Source organism: Hylaeus volcanicus, chromosome 6, assembly GCF_026283585.1.
Source record: "Hylaeus volcanicus isolate JK05 chromosome 6, UHH_iyHylVolc1.0_haploid, whole genome shotgun sequence".
In the NCBI taxonomy this organism is placed as follows: domain Eukaryota; kingdom Metazoa; phylum Arthropoda; class Insecta; order Hymenoptera; family Colletidae; genus Hylaeus; species Hylaeus volcanicus.
This window is the reverse complement of record NC_071981.1, coordinates 20142913-20166794: the sequence shown is the minus strand read 5'-3', so window position 1 is coordinate 20166794 and position 23882 is coordinate 20142913. Positions and strand designations below refer to the sequence as shown.

General features: G+C 40.0%; 1 protein-coding gene across 5 annotated transcripts in view; it reads right to left on the bottom strand.

Moving 5' to 3' along the window:
- Positions 1-23882, bottom strand: part of LOC128879021 (uncharacterized) — a 275403-nt gene that overhangs the window by 6445 nt on the left and 245076 nt on the right. For 4 of the 5 annotated variants that reach the window (XM_054127794.1, XM_054127797.1, XM_054127796.1 and 1 more), the window contains 4 exons: positions 15588-15950; positions 7284-7404; positions 5897-6078; positions 1753-1845 (listed from right to left, as the gene is read on the bottom strand). In XM_054127794.1, coding sequence (XP_053983769.1) covers positions 1753-1845; positions 5897-6078; positions 7284-7404; positions 15588-15950 — 759 coding nt within the window. The remainder of the gene's footprint in view (positions 1-1752; positions 1846-5896; positions 6079-7283; positions 7405-15587; positions 15951-23882) is intronic. The other variant, XM_054127795.1, reaches the window with a different exon arrangement.

Below are 23882 nucleotides of genomic sequence, written 5' to 3'. Positions count from 1 at the left end.
TGAATCAGACGTCGTCTATAATTATATGATATCTAATTTAAAAAAAAAAAAATGAACCTGACATTTTCAAATGTCAAATGAAGCAGTGATCATATAAAAGTTATGAAATAAAAATGCTCTGTATAGAATTGAAAATCCGGAATATTATTCACGTGGATATTTGCCTATTTTTATTCCATTCTTGACGAATATTTGTGCATAAACTAAAAAGGACAGACAGGTGAAAATTTCGTAACGTATTGAAAGTAGAGAGTAACAGTAAACTATCGTAGATGAAACGCAAGCAGTGAAAACTTAGTAGAGTATCTAAGATTGCACCTATGACTAACCATTCTAACATTATCAGAACATTGAACAACGATGGTGCCTCAGAACAGGTGATAAAGTGCGATAAAAGTGCAGAAAACGCAATGCTAAAACCAAAGCCGTTCAAAACGTGGTTAAAAGCGAACACTCGTTCCCACTGAAATGAAATTCACGTGTACTGTCACGAATGTTTACGTAACCCACATAGCAATTCATTTTTTTCTAGAATAGGAATTTTCAAACATCAAATTCCTAACTTTAAGGTAACAATTGGTACTTTAAAAACTTGAAAAGTTTAATGTTATTATTATCATTAATAAGAAACATTTTTTAATAGAATTTTATAGTAGATTAACGTATTACCTTTTTTATCTTCGCATATACAATTTCTTCCTTTTGCGTTGCTGAAAATCCTATAATTTTAGGTACTGTCCCGAAATATTTAGTCGATATACGTAACCAGTTCCCTAATTAATAGTCCTTAATTGTTCGATAATAAAAGCGTGTACGGGGCAACTGGTATTCATTTGTTGAATACATACTTTGAATTTTTCTTAACGATTGTTCATTCTAAATTTGCTGTTCCCTATCAGCATTTCTTGGCCGGCAAGAAAATACCTACCTAAGGTATCGCGCTTTTATTTTTACTCTTAATGATCTTCGGTTTTAATGATGTACAATTAACCTCTATTCCAACCTGTTAACAGTTCATGTTTATTACGTTTGATGGTTATCAACCTCCATCCCACTTTAAAGATGTCTAAATAGGTTGATTACGTTGTAAAGTCCAGTTAAGGGTTTCAAATTTACGTCATAGAGAGATGGCAATATTATTAATATTAACAAAACAACAATTAGGAGAAATCCAAACTGTATATATTCGAATAAATAGATACCAATGTCGCCGCATACATGGTCGACAATCACCTAACGACACGTATACTTACATTGTTACCTGAACCCGTAAACAATTACGTTCGCGATAATTACCACGCGAATTCTCTGTACTCAGTGATCTCTAATTTTAAAAATGGACCCTGTTATCGGGCCCAGGGGATAATCGGGATTCCCGTAGCTTTGAAAGTCGAGCTCCTTTCAAAAGGTGTAATCGTTTCGCCCAGTACGCGTGAATTTCTCTCAGCCACGAATGGTTCGAGCCGAGCCGAGCCGAGCCGAGCCGATCAAGACAGACAAAACGTATCGTCGGCTGCGCGCTCTTTGTCAGCGAATCCTACAGATTCTTCGGCTAAGAAACGACGGTCCCAGGGTTCTAAAGCGATTTTCAGGCGTTACGAGCAAATTCGAGCGTGGAGTGCTTGGGAATTGGAATCCTGCACGCAAGAAAGACAACACTATCGATCTTGTCAAAGTTTCCAAATCTCATGAACGATGGTGGCTTATGGTGGTGATGCTGTGAATAGACGAGGAGAAATTTACAAGCCTTACCACCACCATTGCCAGCCCCTGAGTTGTCTAGCGCTTGGTTCTCCATTATCTGCAGCAGCTTCGTTGTAGCAGTTGAAGTAGTAGTAGGCGTTCCTGCACAACAAACACCACATATCGCGTCCATCAAGTAGTAAGCACAGATATTTCTACAGAACTGGGTAACAGTGTTAGATTCTCGACCGGCCAATCGCGGTGTTAGCTCGTTACTAACCAGAACAATCCCTTGTCACGGTTACAGCAAAGGTGAACACGTGGATACGCGGCGGACAAGGTTAGGCATGAATCTTCTTAAAAACAGAAAATAATGTCTCGTTTGGTGCTGAACTCTGATTATAAGAGATTGGAATGATATGAATGAAAATGTACGTAAAAGAAATAGAAAATGAAAAAAAGTGAGAAAAAGAAGAATTGTGAAAAATAGAAAGAGTAATAATACGTGAGGTTCGGTGATAAGTTCGTACAGATTTCTTAGAGAAATGAAGGATGTTGAGTGACTTCCTGAATCAATAAAAAGCGTTTTTCCAATGTGTACATGTTACTCTACAGATACAACGTTTATTGGCAAACTAATGTAAATAATGATGATACGGGGATAATGATGCGATCATGAAAGGGTAAAACTGAGCAAAAAATCACTAAAATATCAAACAAACGAAAAAACAAATGATAAATGCATTTAACATTTAGCATGCACTCAAAACGATACATATTCATACTATTCTCCACAAACTCAATAAACGGCAACACAAAAACGAAACGAAAAAATAAAATGCAAAGCGAGACGTGTTTGTCTATTCGAAAGCTCTATTTTATTCCAAAGAATTTATAATATTTTGCATGAAAATGTTCGTGTCCAGGATTATTAAAAAACGTTATAGCGTTTTTGCGCGCACGATTTTCTAGGAATTCTTTCAGGGAAATTAAACATAAAAATCCCCGCGAGTTTTCAGCGTTTGTGACGTTATAATATTTTATGAAATATTTATATTCGCAACTGTCTCAACTCGAAACGGAAGGTAAATATTTTTTCCAGAAGTTTCTTCAGCAACTTAATTAATCTGTCGCGGTTTGGTGCAACGGTAAATGAGCGCTGTATTATGCTACATAATGCCACGAGAACTTTGGAGTCCTTTAATTTTATTATGCTAGTTTCGTGACAACCGGGAGAGATAATCGTGTAGAGGAATGAAGAAGTCTCGAGTCAGAGTTATTCCGCGAGAAGTACGAAAAGCTCGAGTCTCGATCCACTCTTGCGCTTTTAAATTCCGCAAAAGTACACTTAATTTTAATAATACGAAAATACCTGTTAGGGTACCCGTCTTTTCAATTTAAAAATTCTATTATTAATACTGGATTTGCTTTTACTATTTTTCATTTATTTTTCAAGGAATAGCTGGATCTAAAAAGTCTACAGAAAGCTGAGAATTCTATTCCTATTTCCTACAATTAGGAGCAATGTTTAGTAAGGTTCCATTCTATCTCTAATTTCCATAAGTTTCACGTACCCGCATCAAGCGGGCCAAATTAGTTCATCAGGCAGAGTGTTCCCCTACCTGTTCCACTCGATCTCCCCCTTCAGTGGTACGTATCGATAATAACCCAGCCCCCGTGAAAGTGACCGAAACAGATCACGATGCTCGTCACGCGCGCGAATGTCGAACAGACGGGTGCAAATTGGGGAACACGTGGCACGGAGAGCTAACGAAGGAGCTACCTCGTAAAAGCGTCACACCAACGGCAACGACGACGTAGACGAGGACGACGTAGACGACGCCGGAAGTCCTCTCGAGTTTTTCAGATCCGACCAACTTGGAAGATTTAGTTCGCAAAGGGAAAATTGGATGATAATAGGCGGGGCGTGACGGTTGGAAGTACAAGCAATTTAACCTGTGTAATTTAGTCCTTCCTTCGTCTCACCGCAGGCTGCTGCAACCGGATGAGCTGAAAACCCCTTCTTTGGCCGAGATGATAACGAGGCAAGAGGAAGGACGTGGCTACAAGTTTCGCCGCAAAATACCCGACCATCTGCGAGTAAACGCGATACACGCGCTAAGACCTGTCGCCGCCCACTACTTGACCCTTCGGCGTGGGCGTGGGCCTTTGAACCTCGACCGACGCTGCTGGAACGTCATCTTGGGAGATGGAACGCCACCGGGATAATGAAACACGTGTAATGAACTGAAACCCTGGACCCCGATTAAGACAGCACCGGATACTGCCCTCCAAGTAGCGAGGAAAGTGCTCCCAGAACGCGGGAAAAGAATGATTTCCACGGTTTATGTTGCCTTAATCTTCCGTTAGCCGAGGAGAAACGCGCCAGCAAATTCTATCTACCGATGCTACGGACATCCATTCGCATTCGAAACCTACGTGTTGATTTCTCTATAAATCCCGGTGTCTCCTTTTCGTCACGCTTGACAAAGGAACATACGGATATTAAAAGTAAGATTTATCGCGCACTGGAGCGCCGATTATTAGATTCGATCCATTGTTTACGAGTTTTCCATCACTTTCTGCAGACGCACGAGGAAACTCTGGCTAAAGGTACCGTTCTGTCGACGCTGTGAATTTACAGTCGCCCGTGATCGAATCAATATGTCAATGAAATTTAGTGGCCATCTTTTTTATGAGCGATATTTTATTGTTAGACATCGAAGCCTGCGCTTCGACGCTTCGCGGGCTCCCTCCGCGCGTTCCAATAAATGTTTCCCTTCTCCCTTTCTTTCCCACTGCTTCCACGAAGGGAACGAACACAAATACTTTGTAAAATCGAAGAAATTTAACCCTTTGAGGGCCAGAGGAAATTTTCGTACATATCCGAGAAATGACAAACAATTTGTTGCATTATGAAAGTCGTAGCTCTGCATTTTGTTATTTTTCGTTTCACTTTATAACTTTCCGCGCGGGAAACTTTCATTCGGTTAAAACCGAATGTCGTTGGACGGAAGTCCGTTCCATTGCGTCGCGATATATCCCTCGCGGAAGCGGAAACGCGGAAGAGCGTTTTCGCGCCCGTATCTCCGCATTCCCTGGAAAACAGAACCGTGAAACAAACAAAAATCGTAAATTGCTACGCGTGGTGGGGGGAGTTGTTTATTTGCCAAACCCCGAAGGAAGATATCGTTTCGAGCATAACGTTGACGTTAACGTTCACTAAAACGTTTCACGGAACGCCGTCAAGTGCGTGCGCATCACGCGTCGAATTTGCTAACAGTCGACGGCGTTCAATTTGTTATTGACGTTTCGTGTTTAGATAGATATACGTACAGGGAACATGTACACACAGGAGATAAAATTACACATGAAACGGCAAGGCAATCCAATGCACGGTCAACGATAACGATTTTTGATACACGTTCGAAGATTAAAACTTGTCACACAAATGTTATTCACGGTAACGGTACCCGCCACATATGTATCCTTCGATAAAACAAAGCTGTTCACATTTATCGTGTTTTCTGTATTCTACCTTCGTTGCAGAGATACATTCGGATACTTACTTTACGAATGTTCTGCTCCCAGGCGTATAGAAGCAAAGATAGATCGCGATCGATTCATTCTTCTTTGAATTTGTTTACAGGAAAAATATTCGGGATTCTCTTCTTCGTCAGGAATCTAATTACTTGTTACAATATAAATTATACAATTACGGAAACGTGCTACTACCGTTGAATCGACGAACGAAAGCTGATCAAATGTTCTGCAAACGAATTTCCTGTTTTCATTTGGTACCGCTCTAAGAAATTGGTAAACTCGAAGGAAATTCATTAACGGTCTCTCGATGGCGCATCTACGTCGTAAAAGTGCAACCTTCATCGTGCAAATATTTATCGTAAAAGACGTGCAAACTTGTCGAGTGCGTTTAAAGCAGGCATGACAAACACGCTGCTCGATCCATTAGAATTTCCAAATTGCTTGATCTTCGTACAAATCTTTCCAAGCTTCTCTTTTACGTATTCTTTATGCTTAACGCATTGTTGTTAATTCGCGAACTGTATATTTTACCCGTAACAAGTAATGCTTTTTCGCCTCCGTCGCGATGAAGATCGAACGCAGAATGGTAACGGAAGCCCATAGAAAGATAGGGGACAGCGAGAGATAGAAACGAAGATAGATTGGATAGATTAAAATACGTTATACTAACCGCGATAGTAGACGGTTTGGTGGGAAACGTTGTAGTTTGCCTTCGGTATACCGAGCAAGCATTTGACAATCGCCTCTTCCGGTAAATCTTCGTCCAGTAAGGCCGTTCGTGATAAGATATCGTACAGTCCATCGTCACGCAGCGTAACGGTGGGCTTCGCTGTTTGCTTTTCCGGAACAGACCTGCAATGGAAGCGACGTTTGCAAAATTATCACGGCCGCGTTAGAGACCAAACATCATGCGATACGGGGTGTCCCAGGAGAAACGCCTCGCCAAATTGTTTCCTTCAATTCCGACGACGGGAACAAATATTTTCATCTATTCGGTATTTCAGTTATCGGTCGGTACAAGCATTTGTATAAATAAATTTTATTTTCATTTCTCGTATCCCTATTGGTCTGAATCTTTAGATCGAATATACAAGTGGAAAGTGAATGAATAATACCTTGATCGAGACTTTCTGTTTACTCGTTATTAATATGTATATACACAAGCTTGTCCATGAATATTTGCTATGAAAAGCAAATTCTAGAAACTTGAAATTAACGAAGTAGCGACATTGAAGGGTCATTAAATGTAATTTCAGACATATTCTTCTATGCTGTTTTAACCGCGGATCTAAACGGAGTCCTGATTCTGGCGGGACACCTTGTATACTAGCCGAATGTCCGGCATTAGCATGATACTGTTATTTCGGAGATTCATGTCGTATTGTGTAGCAAATTTTAAGCTCGGTCCTTGAAGGATGTTCTATTGCAAATGAAAATGCCCAATGAAATTACTTCGTGCTTGTTTACCTAGAAAAGAAAGTCGAGTAGTTTGTAATAATTTTTAAACCGTTGCCTCTGGCTACATAGGCTGACTGCAAGCTTAAATTAAGCGATGGAAATGTTCAGTAACGTTAACTTTAGATATCTCGTTCTATAAGATGAAAGTCTTAACGAATATGTAAAATAATAACAATGTATATTCAGAACAGTTCGATAGTTTAATCTACGTCTTGTCGCCGTTCACGCTTTGCACATTGGGTTTTATTATTACAGATAACACCACTGTGGTTTCACAGGATTCTTTGTTATCGCTGAGAAGTTTTTCATGCTAAAATCAGACGACTTTTGTTCCCTTTTTCACTCGACGCTTTTAACATTCATTTTTTTTCCTTATCGTGACGTATCTAGGAAAACAATGTCACTACGATGAGTTTTAAAGAGTTCGTTGTGCTTTGCTTAACAAAATACTGTCGTGTCTCATTGAATCGCGCAACGGCATTCCATTCTTTAATAAATAAGCAAGGTTTCGCCTTTATCGCGATTTGAAAATATCAGAAAATTGGGTAGTTTACCCTGGTGCATGTTTGGGGGGTTGGAAAGCTTGCAGGAGTACTTACTCGATGGATATATCTAGGGTAGGTTGTGGATATAGTCCTTCTGCTTTACACGTTATCTCCACTCCATCCTTATCATCTATGGTTTTCTTTCTATACACAAGATCGAATTTCTCCTCCGTTGCTGAAACAAACGGAACACGAGGATCGTTAGAAAATGAAATATAGCTTCTAATACGGATGTTTTCGTTGTTTTCGAGGAGGAAGCTTTTCGTTGTAGTCGTCGTAGTTAAATCTACGCGTCCATTCACTTCCATAAACCTCTACGCACTTTTTCCCTCACAATTTCAATCCTCCGGCTTTTATTTCTCTTTTCACAGACGGCTTATTGGCATAAGACAAATTGGCGAATAAATTCGAGTGCACATAGTACGGGCGATAAAGCTTAATGTTCGACAATGATTTCCGGGCTGTTCGTTCGATTCGGACGTAGTCGAAAGCGGGAGAGCTAGGAGGCTATTGTTGTAAAAGCAACTGTGAAATTTTATTCGTCGCACGTTCCACGAGTCTATACCCCGCAGACAATACTCTATTTCGTTGCAATCTGTATTTAGATCTCTTTCACGTGCAACTGTATCTCTAACCATGTGCCATTTAGCGGAGTGGCGTATTTTTGTTCAATAATAAAGTAGGTTATACATTCTCCAACGATAAACGACGATCCAACTCTAACGAATAATCTTGTTATCGAATTTTCTTTGTCAAATCTTTATCCAGTTTCTCTTCCAACGAACCGAATAATATCGAAAGTGTCTTGGGACAACAGGGAACTGAAGGCGTACACGAATGTAACAGCCAATGTTTTTTACATTCGTAGCCTTCGAGGGGACTCCCTGACACGTACATTCCATTAGCTCTAAATCGAATCCTTCGCGCACACCTGCTCGTCTTTTTTTTTTAACAGTTCGTATCGACGGTCAATTCTAATTTAAAATAGACACTGTCTCGAGCAATTTAACGATGCACTCCTACATACTTGCATACGTTTACGAATAGCACTTTCGTTAAACATGTTCCCGAAGTTTCTTTATCTATTAAGTCCCATAAGATCGTGCTGAGAAAATGAGAAAATATTGTAAAATAAAAGAAATTATCTTTGTTTGTAACACTTCAAAGTATATTTCGCATGTTATTTTGAGTAACAGGACAAGTGGCATGAACTTTTTGGACGGCTTAATACAAACGTTCTTGTTTTCTTGAAAAGAATCCGGTTTAAAATTCACTCGAAATCGGAGTGTCCCCTGAAACGAGGCCGAAGAGTCAGTCGGTCGATTTTCAGCAAAGTCGTTGGAGAAGGTTATCGCCCAATGATTCCAGATCCGGTCGGCGCAACGAACATTCAATTTTCCTTCGGGCTATTAACAGCGCGGAAAAGGGAGACGTATTTACGAGCGTCCATCGAATCCAGACACGGGATACAAGGACTGAAAGTGGATATTTCGCGGCGGCCACACGTACGGCAATGAAAATAAAAAGGTAATGGTAACGGATACACCGCGTGCTGCCGTTGGAAAACGACGCTGCATTATCGTGATAATGCCGGACGTTTCTCGAGCCAGTTCTCTTGCTCTGTTTCATTGCGCAGTCGGCAACTTTTATTTTCGCGAACGAGAAACCGGACAGCCGCAGCCCGCCGCGAGGGTCATGGTAAATGCGACGGGGAAAATAAATTGCGTACGTGTCACCGTGACAGAAAAGTTCAAATTATATCGTATCCCACCGGCCTTGGCCACGCTCGTGTCGTCGAAAAAGAAAGCCAGGTGTCGAGCCAAAACCTCTTTCGCGGACATGATACGATCTCGAAAGTGAATTCCAACTTGGAAAATAGCGAGCGACCGGACCTGTTTCAGAATCGTACGAGAATTCGAGGGGTATTCTAGTCTAATTATAAGAGACTTATCTGGAAAGTATGTCCTGTATGTGTCAATAGGGAAAATCGAGAAAATCGATTTCGAAAATTCGCGAGCACGCGTGCTACGGAGAACGACCGGTTAATGCGTTCGTCCATTACTCGTTATTTCTACTTGCGTTAATGTTCGTAAACGTCGACGGTGGTACGATAATATCGGTTTTAACTGGTTCTAAATATGCACCAGAACTAGTGCTACCATGTTTGTAGTTAAGAGATAGTAACATTGTGAAACGGTAAGTAAGTTTACAAGCGCTGACACAAGTAGAAATAGGGAGTAACGGTCAGACTCGGTAATCGACGTTACGCGTGGTCGACGAATATTTAGTTTTCTGAAGTACTGCGAATTTGACATGTACACGAATTCACAGTGACCCGTTTAAATTGTACATTTCTCCTGTATTTAGCAATTATAACTTTATTTATTATTCATTCACACGTCTCGGTGTAATTTAATCAGATTTATGTACATTAATGCTTGCTGTAAAGAGACAACGTTCAAATCCCATTTCAACGAATTATTATTACATTAAAATATCATGTATCAATTATGTTATTAAAGAGGAGTAACAGATCCTTCTTTTTCAGATTTCTATCACAACGATAATTAGCAAGCGTTGTACATTACAGTTCATTAATATAAAGCTACCAAACTACTAATTAGATAACATTATGTCAATAAATAATAAGTCGGCATGTTTGATCGAATCTCTTGATATTTGTTGATTTAAATCAGCTCGAGTTGCTTATTTCGCAGTGAATTCACGGAAATTTGATAATCCGAATTTCCATTTAATACGAATAATACAGTAGCCGGATAATCCGAATAAATTGTCTTTCAATTAGGCTTACGGTATTTCTGTTTCAGCATTTATTCCGTTGCGCTCCGAAATGTAATCAATTTGGATACTTTGTTCAATGTTGTATTGTACCAAAGAGACCGGGACCGAGTGTTTCACCGCCTCTGTTTACACATCAGTTTATCGTATAATATTTGTACGCGAGGAGGTACATGAAACGTTTATTGAAATTCAGCCAGTCGATATGTATTTAGCGAAACCGAAACATGAATACAAGCTATAAAGACATTTTTCCATAATCGAAACTCGCGTTGCGTATTTCGGAATTCCATCGATGGAAGAGTGGTAGTCTTTTGGTGACAAATAATTCATACATTAGAACGACAAAGGTTTCACTTGGTACGAGTATGGTAAATACAATCTTCCAATGAAAATGTCGAGATATTTACGCATTCGGAGCCTATGTCTCCGACTAAGGAAAACAGTTTTAGGTTAAGACGCTGCGTTGAAATTATTTTAAAACTTTCCACTCACTCTCGAAGGAAAGTAATATTGTGGTAGTGTTTACATAGCGGCAGTAGCAGATGGGCCAGCAAATTATTCGAAAGTTATTCCCCAAGACAAACCTTTCCGCGAGAACTTGGAAAATTATGGGCGTACTTGCGAATGCGCCGCTATAGTCGCCATAATTTCGTGCAAATATGAGAAGTTTCACGACAAATACACTAATTAGAAGCATCGATTGAAATTACGCGTGAATTTGGGTCGCATGTGCGGCATTCCATTTTCCTATGAACCAAACTAGCTCAACGCTTAAACTGAACTTTGAACCGAAGGACTCAAGTAAAATAATCTTTATAGATTAAAGCACTCCATAAATGAAATGATGATCTAAAATGTTTTAAAACGTTTCAAGCCGTCTAGATTACGCCGTTTGTCAGCTTAAAATCGTTTTCATAATATCTCCCTACGGTTCGTAAACAATTTGAGAGGAAAATATAATTTTCCGTAGAGGTAAAAATACATTGCTAATTACGAGTTAATGGAGACGGAAAGTCCCAGGGAGAACGGCGTGGTTATTACGTTGGGAAACACTTGAAATCGGAATTTAATCAAATCGGACGCGAATTTGTCTACGGGGAGATATTATGAGTCGACTGAGAATTCAAAAGTGCGAGTACGCTGGAACAGGAAAATGAACGAGGCCGCTTGGGTTTAATGCAATATTAAATTATTGAGGACAGTCCCGGCATTCAGCGATCCACCTGTTTTCTCTCGTAATTGTGATCTTACAGGCGCATAGAATGGAAAAAGGGGAATCCATTCGGCGCACGAGGAAACGCGAGTCGCATGCACTACAATGTACTCAGCTCTAATTACACAGTTTTTCAAGGAACCCATGTATTCGTATTCGTTCTGCATTATCGCCGTGGTTCTCTCGACATAATTTGCAGAACTGAAGAGGAGAAGGATGGATAAGCATGAGAAAACTGTAAAAACTTGGAATTAAAACTTTCTAGTGTGGCTTTCATGGCCTATTTAATAGCAATTGTAAGGCGTGCTTTGTTGTTCGCAACAAAAATATGCACAGCTATGCACGAACCATTGTTAAGTTTATCATTTAATCTTTCATACTGTTTTGTATTATACTCGACGTGCCATTTACATTTCTGTAGTAATTATGAAATTTAAACAAGGATTATATAGGAACTGGTACTTATAATTGGTGATCGAAGACTGAAAATTCTGCATACATTTTGGTGGATGACAATTGTATAAAATACCTCGATAAAAAACAATCATTTAAGAGTATCTCACAATTGTTAAGCGATAAAAAAATTCACTTTGAAAAACACAGTTTTGTCGTTGGTTTCCGTAGAAAGCAAATACTTTTCTAAAATTTGTAATATGATAAAAGTTTCGAAATCCTCTTTTGTAGGGGTATCAGCGGTGGAAAGTGTACGTTCAACTTTTAAGACGTAACATTTGAGCATTTTAATGTTTTCCTTCGTCGTAATAGAAGCTCGGTTGAAATAGTTTCAACTTGTTTCGTTAAAACAATACAAGTCTTCGGTAATTCTCTGTTACTTCCTTCAAACTCCCATTTCCACGTTGCAGAGAAACTGCGTTGCCTGGTTATGAAAAGTTTCCTTTCGGATGAACTTCAAACATCCAAGATACGATAGCCGAGATACCTAATTTCGTGAGATTAATATCCTCCGTCGTACGTCTTTTCTCAGCAATGCTTGTAACACTTGACGCTATGAGCTATTCGACTTCGCGAAAACTTGTCTTCGTACTTTGGGCGTTACTTTGCTGGTACTTCATGAAGGAAAAGTTAAAGTTGGAAGGTTAAAGCGTTTTCTCATTCTCGTAAGTAAAGGTTAGGTAAGTAAAGGCAGCTTAACCTTAGAATAAATTGTGGAATCATTTGTGACTCTCGTCGAATTCATATTTTATCGAACGAAAGGGAAGAAACTGTATGAGAAGGATAACAAATAATCGAAACTACGCGATAACTAACAAAAGTAGAGAATGATAGATAAGTTACGATAGGAATAATATGGGACCGTTCAGAGTTTACTCTACCGTGAATCATTCATAAATAATACATATTTATGCGAAACACGATTATCCCATCGGATGATTTACGGTTGGCTGATCGCCGAATGACCCAAAATTATTAACTCATGCGCAAGAGATTATGTTTAACGATGATTTTCCAGGTCCGTTAATTCCAAACTATAAAACTACTGGCGACCCTGATCCTGCGTCCGCTCTACTTGTTGCGCGGCAATAAAAAGTCATCTCGTTTAAACCTCGACTCCTATAATGTTTTAATTTTCAAAGCAAGATTGGAAACAGTGTTTGACCAACAACTTTCAAGGAAACCAAACAGACTACTGAAAAGTTGATCGTTTAAAATCAAACAACCCTTGGCCTGGCCAATAAATTTATCCAGTATACAGCCAATAGGGGCGTCAAACGACTACGAGTAATGTTTAATCTTTTCGAGTTAGAATTTTAAATTACCAACCCGACCACATCCATGGCGCTCGGTATTTTTTCCCCAGCGAGTTGTCTATTTGTCGCCAAAATAATCTGTCTTGAATACACGCTGCTCCAACTCCGTTGGCAAATATTTGATGGCCAGCCTGCGGAACGTTTCGCTTTCTTGCATGTCGCTAGCAATAAATCGCTCCTACGGGCATCGATAATTAGTCATCCACTTGCTGCGTGAGAATGTTTGTCAAAAGCGGCACTTTCACGGTTATCGTTTCGCTTCGAATTAGGGGGATCGTTTTATTCCGTATTGGAGGAAAACTCGGTCGAGTGTGGTCCAATAATTTCGTTACTGACTATAACCGTACTAAAATTTACAGATTATGGACACTGAAACACCACCGTTCGCTTCGTATGAGGATTTTCAACGGATCAATAATGCATATTATATCGATTAACTTCGGCGATGTTGGTAAATGTTGTAAATAAAATTACCGCGGACGTGGCTTTTGCCTAATGCTATTATCGCGTTATATCGTTTAAATATCTCTTGTAAAATTTTCGGGTGGACCTCCTCGCTTCTTGTTTCTCAAAAACATAATTTCAAGGGGTATACATACTATTTTTTAAAGTTAACGACAATCGTAACGACACTGTTATAAATGTTATTGGAATATCTGCATGAATTTTACTAACCTCGCTAACTTTTGAAACAGTATCATTGATCCAAAAGTGTTAATTTGCGAATTTAATTGAAATTTGCAATTTGCGTTTGTTTGATAACCGAACCTAAATAATCTGCGATCCAGAGCTATGGATTTGAAATCATAAATTTAATACTGAAAATCTACTACAGAATTTACACGCGAAACGGCTAATAAAGTTTTCGAATAATTTTAATCGCCAACAGTCGCGAAATCCCATTTTGACTATTCATTTTTCTTCTCAATTTTGCGTTTAATAAATGTCGTTTTTAAATTACATTTCATTTCGAATTATCGATGAAAATATTTGATTAACGTGCACGATACGCCGGGATTGCGACTAAATACATAATTCAGTTCTATATTCAGTTGCAAAAGCGATTCGCGTAAATATCAGCGGCAAAATGTTACGTAATCGATACACAAATTCGATCAATGCTCGTTCACCGAAAATATTTCGATCAAAGATTATTTACCGTGAAAATGAAAAATAAACTAAATACGTCAAACCGATTCGTTTAATTTCCAGTTATACTCGCCTTTCCTGTCCACGCACTCGGTTATTTCTTAATTACATCGACTAATTGCCTCACGTGTAACAAACGTAACATTAATTACATTAACCTAATTAGTGTAGAAAAGCGTGTACGCTTCGATGTTAATTATAAGCGTTGTAAATAATTCAACATCTAACATGACTAAAATTCGAGCCCAGGTAAATAAGCGGTCGTTGCGATCCGATCAATCTGGCGCCTCTGTTTCGTGTCGCGTTGCAATTTCTAGAATTATTTCACGCAACATCATTCTACATCGCGGGACCTCGCGTCAAACTTGCGTAGGACGTGTAAAAATGTAACATGACTTGACAAATATAGCGCACTTATCGCGCGTTACAAGGCACGCGATATACGCGGACATATTTCTCCGCGGGGGGGGGTGCATAATCGAAATTAAAGTGAACGTAGCGAGACATTTTCCAACCAGCTAGATGTTTCTTCCTATTATTGAAATCGATGATGCGAATCGCCTGCTAAAGTAGGAATCCGGTCCGAATTTTTGAGAAAGTGAAATTTACAAAAAAGAAAGAAAGTTCGTCGCTCGTCGCAGTTAATATCGGACTCGACGAGGGAACGCGAACAACTACCTTCATTCCTCTATGAAACATTTCAAACTGCTCCTGAAGGAACAATCGATTCTCGGAAGGCACGAGGGCCGTAGGTACTCCCTGACTCGACACTATCGACAATTACGATTTCATGTCCCCTAAAGGAGTATTCCTAATCCGTGGATTACGTTGATAATCTCCGTTTAAACTTAATATTTCGATGCCGAATTGTTGTAGATATTGCAGTCTGAGATCCAATATTCGGCGTTGCGAGTCAGCAAACTAAATGGGAAAAGACAGCACGCGGGTGGACCACTAAGAGTTAAGAACGTAGCTTTAATAAAAACTTCGTCGACGTATTAACGAATAAATATGCATATTAACCCGTTGCAGAAGAGACATCCTAACGCCAAGGGTTAAATGCAGAGACTTTTAGGGAGAAATACAGATTTCTTACGAACAAATACAGAAAAGTTTGAAAGTCCCATAGTATTCGAGTAGAATTCAAAAGATAACGTTTATTTTTCGTACGTGAGAGTAGATAGTAAAGGTTTCGAACGGAAAAGTCTATCAGGAATGAAAATCAAACCGATGTCGCGAGGAAACGCGTTCTGGTTCATCCCAGGAGTCACGGAGAAGATGGCCGAGGCGAAATGCGAAAATAAAATCGTCCCGTCGCGTCGTCGCTAGAAAGGATGATTGCCCGGTAGTCTGTTGGGCATAAATCGGCATAAAGGATCGTAAATCAACGGCGGTTAGGTTGGTCGTAAATAGTGGTATACTTACAATACACAACCATGGAGGCATTGGCAGACCGCTCGTCCGCGAAAGTGGATATGACGCACCTGTAGTCGCCGGTAAGATCGATACCGGGCTTATTCAATTTCATGGCTCGGTACTTGGTGTACGGATCGTCGCTGGCTTCGTACTTCAGGTCGACGTACTTCTCCATGAGCTCGCCGGCCAAAGGATTTCTACCGTATATCCATTGGTAAGCCACTTCGTTGACGTTGAAGAACCATTTCACGACTAATCCCTTGCTAGGCGTGTTCTCGAAATCATAGTCGCAGTCCAGAATCACGTAATCCGCCTCTCCCACCTTCACCCTTTCTGGGACGTTCACGCTCTTGATCACGAGCTGCCAGCATTCTGAAATAGCAGAAAATTTATTCGATTAATTACTTATTCGTTACTCTACTTGAGAATAGAATGTTTGTTAGATGTCGTTACCTCCAGCCGATACATTTGCAATTTCGAAAAATTTTAGCAAACCAAGGAGATTTTCGAGCTTCATGATCGACCTCGAATTCTGACGAAATTCGTTTGCAGTCCTTCCAAAGGTAACCATGCACGATTATTTATTAATTGCACATCGCGGATTACATTTTACTCAACGCTGATACGTAAAGTTATTATGTTAAGACGATGTTTCAAGGTATGCGCCAGATGTTCCAAACCGAAGTTTGTATAGTGACTATAACTCGGTAGTTGAATCTGTGGCAATGACTACGAATGGTGGATACGTGGGAGGTAGACGATCCGTCAAAGAAGTCCAACTCACTGGTGTTTGTATTCGCAAGATTACATATTCCGCTGATGGGATCAGTATGTTCTAGACCAGTGTGTTCTACCGCGCAAACATCAGCTGAAAGTTCGTCTATTCAAAATTCTGCGCATGGAGGTTAGATCCTTATTCTAGATAATTACAAAATGATGTCTCTCCAAGCGTGTTTATTAACACTTTCAGACCTGAATTATTTTTTCTTCTCGTACTAATGTAATTTAATTTTTAGGGTATGGAAAAAGTAAAAAAAAAAATCCTGAATTTTGTGTCCCCAATTATATTTTATAATTATAAAAACGAAAATAAATAATAAACAGAAGCCATTTAAACGCTTTAGCACATGACCGTTGGTGAGAAATAAAAGCTGTCGGGGATCGATTTGTCGGTGTAGCGAGAGCTTTTCTTCTTCGTTTTCTCGGTTTCCATGGAAGGGCCACGGGTAAGGAACAGCAACCGCGAGATGAGAAAGGACGGCGAGAAGTGAGCTCGAATTCGCTACTGATACTCGACGGGGAAAGACGGGCCTACATCTATTTCAAGAGTATCCTCGAGGATTTATAAAGATGAAACTACCGAATCGCGTATTTTAATCCTTTCGTGGTTTAGTTCGCTCAGGGAAACGGCGACTGCGCTCGAGGGAATTTCCAATTTGGTATCTTGAGAAAACCATATTTGAATATTTCGGGATTTCCCCATTTGAGAAATAAAACGAACAATGTAATGGTTTTTACGGCGATCGAACCTGCAGCCACAAGCTAGCGCCAAATAAAAACCAATGTTGGATGAGCCGCCACCATTGACAACGAAAATAAATATTTATGTGAACACGGACAACGTAACTTCAAATTTAGAAATGTTGACAAATGCATTAGCTTGAATAAAACTGATGTCAACGCGAGGAAAGAAATGTTTACCTACCTAAATATTGATCCCTTTCGTGCGAAGAATCGATACTTTCTTTGAATATTTGTTTAAAAAATACGTTAAGAAAAATTTATATAATCGTGAAAATACTTAACAGAGTAAATAAAAAATATGTTCTAAAATGCATCTTTCATATTTGAAATGTTTTGATAATAGGAAATCCGTGGAGTTCTCGAATGGGAATTTATCGAAAAGCTTCCAAGGCTTTGAATTATTGCAATAGCGGGTCACAAATTATTCTGCTTAACGCTGCACTTCGTAAATTCTCGACATTTAAAAACTCAACGTCCTGAAAGCACGTCACCGAGGTCATTAACTTTCCTCACACTGCACGATATATTACAAACTTTGTGTCAGAAATAAAGTTTCGCAGCGTCATGGGAAAGTGTATATTTCCTGTGTGAAATGAATTGCTTGCCAAGGAAGACTTCCTTCCAAGCAGAATAATCTTTCAATTTAGTTAATGCTATTATTTATTTCAAAAAGGCTAATAGAATAAACACTCGATTGTGGAACTTGTCTTCGCTACATTTGTTCATTGTCGTATGATTAAAATAATAACGCGTTATTACTTCGTCAGATTCTCCTATTTTATACACAACACTATAGTTTGAAATTTAATAGTGGCAGAGAAAGTTCCATAATTGTTTTGAATTTTAGGTGTTGAGATTTTAAGTGAGTTACTCTCCCTCTTCGAATACGCCACCGATGTTTCAGCAATTATTGTACAAATGAATCCATGCATCGCGCTGATAGGAAGCATTGCATAATAAATGACGCGAAATGGAAATTACTGTTTAACAGCCACGGAGAATGTTATTGTGATATTGTTTTAACGAGATGGTTGCGTAATTATTCATCCGTGGATGAATGCTGCCTTGAGTCCCCTGCGATGAATTTCATAGGGACCGGAAGTAATACATACTTTCATCAGCTCCAAGAATAGTGTGCATGGAAACAACGTTGGTAAACTTGTCGAAATTGACGCATAATTGCTAATTGTGAGATCATTTCGCGATGTTTGATATTCCACGTGTATTCGTAGCTAAATTTTTTCAAAGCAAGCAAGACGCTCGCTAAATTTTTAAACGAAAATTCAATTAGATAATTAAGCAACCCGTTGGCTGCACGTATCAAAACGTAGCGCGGATCTGACAATTTTTCGCGACGAGCGTTATATTCCTCGAAAAATTGTGGGCGTCTGTCAGGCAGTTTAATTAAATTTCTCGACGGTTCTTTTTTCCCCTGACATGCAGTCTAATAAATTCAAATTTTCAACTGAATTCAACGGTTATTCAAACTTTGCTGAATAATTTATTTTACCTGCAACGGAGCGCATGCCACGTACAACGAATGAATACTTAATGATACTTAAAATTTGCATCTTACTTTGGAAATTTCTGAAAGCTGGAGGAAACATTTCTGCACGCTTCTTTGGTTGCCGTATAAAATATGAATTTTAACTATCTGTTGCCGACCATACGGTCTAAATATTAACAAAAGTGGGGTTACCTTTTAAGTTACAAAATATTTCGTATTCAACGACGTCTAATACACCCAGAACAAATTCGTTAAGTCTTCGAGAGCTGCACAGAAGAACAGTTTCAACGACTTCCTAATGCGTTTTGACTTGTGTACATTTCTGATTCCACTTATCATACTTTTAGCGTTAATTCATAGTATTGCCACATGAATGAAAAAGTTTAAATAAAATACTAATGCTAAGCAAAAGGTGGGGTAGTTTCTGACGGATTATCATGATCGCAGCACAATATACTTGCCCCATTACGAGGAAGAATTATTCATATTATACCGAGGGTAAGCATAGCGGAGGAAAAGAGCAAAGAAATTGATAGTAATAGCTGCTGTAAACGCGCGAGTTTTCGCATTCAGTGCTTAATAATCAAATAACGAAGCAGGATTGATATAAATAGAGGGAACAGGTGAGTGGGGCGAGACAGGCGTGACGTGTGAGTGTGGCAAAATTTGAATTCTAAAGTACCAAGAGTGGTAGAGGTGTATGAATATGTATAAGACATCGATAACCATAAAGATGGGAACATGAGAGATAATTGGCGCAGGTAAGTGTCCTAGGGTTATAAAATTGGATAGCAAGGAGCATAATAAACGTCTATTAGATACGAGATGTACACTCTGTTTAGAGACTTAGTACCCAACTTTAAATTTATAGTATTCCGAGCATGTCACCTTTTCGATTTAAAAAAGACAAATGTTTTCACGAATGGGCAATCACTTCCTGACAAATGGCAACGATAAAAATACCGGTAGCGACAACTCAATAAAGCGAAATAACGCGAGAAGCATACAAAGAGACTTTTCCAATCTCATCAAAGATGCAGGCCAGCGCTTCGAAAGCCACGATGCTGACGTTATTGCAGCGACCGTGAGAAGCCACTTCGTGCCGTCGCAGTAATTACAGAAACAAAAAGCTTGGGGTGGCGAGAGGAGGGGGTGGCAACAGTGATAATTATGAAATATCGTCCCGCGAAAGAAACTCTTTGCTAGAGATGATAAAAAAAAGATATTTCCTTCGTCGTTCCTTCGCTCCTCGCCCCTCTTGCGGGCATTTTTTTGCGGAGCGTAAATACCAGAGGCTGGTCTCTCACTTTTTCGCCCAGCTGGAAAGTTTCCGGGTCGGACAGGTGCGGGTGGGTGTGGGTGGAAAGCTCGTCGCTTTGTCCATGACGAAAGTTCGTTGAAATTTATGGGCCGAGCGCGAGCGCGGCGCGAAAATTTTCACTTTTCATTGGGCCACGCCAACCGAACTTGCACACAAGAGCTATCTACCCACTGACAAAAGTTGCGGAGTCCGGCAGCACCGCTACGTGGAAATGTTCAGCATCCCGTTACGGGAGCCGCACGGCATCTGGTGAAATTGTGCATGATCGTGCTCTTCGGCCATTTCCGTTCGGAACCGAATTTCTATTCTAATCTTGTCCGGCGCAATGCCCTCGATATGCAACTCGGCCTACATTTTTCCCAACGGAGGGCGGAAATGTCTCCGTGATTTCGAAACGGAATGGAGGAACGAAAGGGTTGCAAATGTTAACATCGAATTACGGCTCGTGGAGGAAACGTGTCGATGACGAGGACGTCCTTTTCGTTTGGTCGCATTCACTCGGTACTTGAAACTACGAAACGATGTTTAACTATGTGCGACATTTTACGAATTTTGTTGTAATTCGGAATAACGTGTAACTTTCAATCCCTTTTCGTAGCTGAATGGCAAAGACAAATTTGCCACAACGGAGCAGGAAAGCGTAACGAGGAGCGTCCCTGTAAGTTACGGAGCCATTTTCCCCAGCTAAAGTGGGGTGCAAAAAAGGCGTAACAGACGGAAAAGTTTTTCATGCCGCTATGTACTCGCGAATAGCCGGAAGAAGATAACGAAGTAAGTATAATTATAAAGTATTACGTCAAGTTGCTCCTATTTTCACGGTTCACGCGACTGCGCTTCGCGGGTCAATTTTGACGCGTTTTCGCTTTCTCGCCGCAGACTTTTTCCAAATGCATACCCTCATTCGTTCCGCGCGAGTACGCACATATTTTTCCTGGTCCAACTGGACAGGTCCTCTAACGTAGCTTAAAACTAACAAGGGAAGATCCCTATCTCCGAAAGTTGAACAAATTATGAAACCGTGGAATTGTGCACAGGGTGTGTTCCTAGTTAGTAGAATATTTTCTGTACTTTAAAAGTCGGCGAAATTGTTCGGGTACAACCCTCTTGGTTATTAGAAATTTAAGAGAACATTGTGGGAGAGGGTTGCTTTAAATTGGAACACTTTGGTCCTTTTCTCGTATTGTAGATTTTCTGCCAAAAGACCGAGAATATTGTTAGTTTCATTATTCTTTAGGTATAAAACTGTGAATCAGCGGTGACTGTAATATATTTTTTTTGCTCAATAGCCAAACGTGACCAAAGAATTTTAAAGCGTAGTTTTCTAATTTTCCAATGCCTGCTTTCTCCGTTGGTCGAAAACTAAAATGTTGCTTTGCTAACTGAAATGAATTTTCATTGATTAGCCGCGGTCGACAATGATTTTTCGAAAGACAGAAGTGGACCAGTGGCGTAAAGGAAATTCCCATGCGAGGCTCACCGCTAAATCGTTTGTAATTTCTGCTTCATGCCGTGGTTGCAAATAAATCCTGACGTGCCGCGGAAGGAATGACGGTAACTTCGTCAACTTTGATTGAGGGACTCGCTGGCCGCGCTGTTTCAAAGGACGAGGCTACGTTTTCCGTGGAGGGTACAAGGGTTTCTGCAAACAGGCCAACACGGTCCAAATCTACGTATCCGCGTGGGAGGAGTTTCCAACGGCCTCGTCGTGCATCGCGGCAAGTTGTTCGGACGGTGATCAAGTTGAAGAGTGTCTCTGCTGTGTACATAACAAATTACCGTCTTTGAACAAGCACAGAGTCGAAGAACACCTGCCGACGAGACTGTTCGTCTTTCATTCGAGATTTCACGACAATAATTTCTGCTTTCAGTTCCTCGTACGCTGTCTTGCTTGTTTCTCTGTCTTGACGAGCAAGTGAAATAAATTTCAAGAAAGGTGGTCTTGTGAAAGTGAAATTTTCTTGCGGTTCGGCAAATTTTATGCCATTACAAAAATAAATTTCGCACCCTTCGTATGTCAATACTCGTTCGAAACCCTAACACATTTTGTTTCATAATAGCCGCACATTGTCATTGATGAGTACGTAATTACATTGGTTCCGTTGAAATAGCGCAATAGAATAGTAGCCATGGAATTGCTCGTTTGAGAAGTATCCAATTTCTACGCATTTTCCACGCGATGCAGGGATGGTCTCCCCGTTGTTGCATTTCATCGATGTCGATGCTCGACGACGATGATAATAACATCGATGATAGCGGCACGGGTGTTTGTTTAGCCGACAATACAGAAACAATTTCAAGGATAACAAAGGAACGGAATTACATCGTTCAACGGCTGATGGAAGCCGAGATGAGAATAAAGCGAGTGAAGAGTAAATCTCACGCTTCTCGGTACCGAAGCGTCTACGACGCGTAAATTGTTAAAACGTTTAAATGGAAAGCTGAGAAAAAATTCACTCGATCCTCGTAACGCGAACGCGAAATGACAGCGTTGATGTTTCATCGAGTTAAGTTCGTCCTCGTATCCAGTGCGTGGGACGTTTTTAGGCAAATCAGTGTTTGTCAAACTTCACCTCTTTAGAATAAAATGTGTAGCATTGCGTACAAAATAAACATCTACTTTAGGCGAATTCTTCTTTTCGTGTGCTCAACCGTATTATTATGGAGTTTGTTTACACATAGTTCGCCCAACAAAAACAAACTAAATTGACAAAGGCTGCGTACGCGAATAAATTTATATTTCTTACGTATTTAATTTCAGAAGCGACTAAATTACGTAAAATTAATATAGAGAAGCACTCCACTTTTAGTGTTGAAACGTAAAGTTACGTATTCTGTGTGTTTAACATTCATCGTACGCGCCTCATAAATATGAAATATGAAAATACACATATTTAAGATATAAAAACATGGATAACTAATATCGAAGTTGAACAAATTTAAATAAAAATATACCTAATAGACCCAGACGTTGTTTTTCTATTGTCTGTGGAGCTTTACGTGATCCTCTGATTGATCCATGAATATTTCGTTGACCTGCGATAAAAGTATGTTGTCCGACTACGAGAACCAAGATTACTTCTCCGACAGTGTCGCTGGAGCTATACTTTTGGTCAATGGTGTCCGTGACTATATTCTGCGAAGAGAAAAACGTCTCCTGCGCGAGTAGAATTGGGTCAGACATTACGGTCTTAGCTAAGTTACTCGACCCTATCCACATTCTACTTACAGGAAGTACCACATTCCCCTTATTGCGGGGCTACATCCATTTTCTACGATATTGCGTTAATTCGAGATTGCTGTATTGTTAGTCTGTAAACTGCGAGGAGAACGTAAAAGAATTTCGTATTCCTGTTTCCATCGTTTTTGTACCACTTGTAAGTTACTTTCGTACTAATCAACTCGAAAAACGGAAATTCTACAAAGTTTCGGTAGTAGGATGCTACCAATTCCATTTTTTTTGAAAATGATTGATCGTCTCTCGGGTATTCCGAGGCAATGACATTACGTTCTGACACGTAGACGTGATAAAAGAGGAAGGAGGACTCCCTTTAAGCATGCAGTCTGGGGCGAGCACGTAACGACTAATGCTTGTGGCGAGATGAAGTATAAGCTCGCTTTACAAGGCTTCCGATAAACGAGTTTCTTCTGCTCTGTTTATCACCACCGTGCTACACGGGTTGCACGAAGCCTGGCGTTTCACCCGGAACGATAACTTTGAACTCCGTGACGATCTTCTCCGCGATCACGAAACTGAGCGCAATCGTGACTTTAATGCGAACGCTCCTGTAATTTCTGATCTTCGTGGTAGCGACATTAACATCGAATCGACGTCGCGGATCTCGCGAGAAATTATCGTCACAATCGGACTAGCCATCGATTGGCGCGGATGCAATCGCTGATAGAAATTGGCTGACGACCGCTCGACGCAATGTTCATCTCGTTCAGACGAATT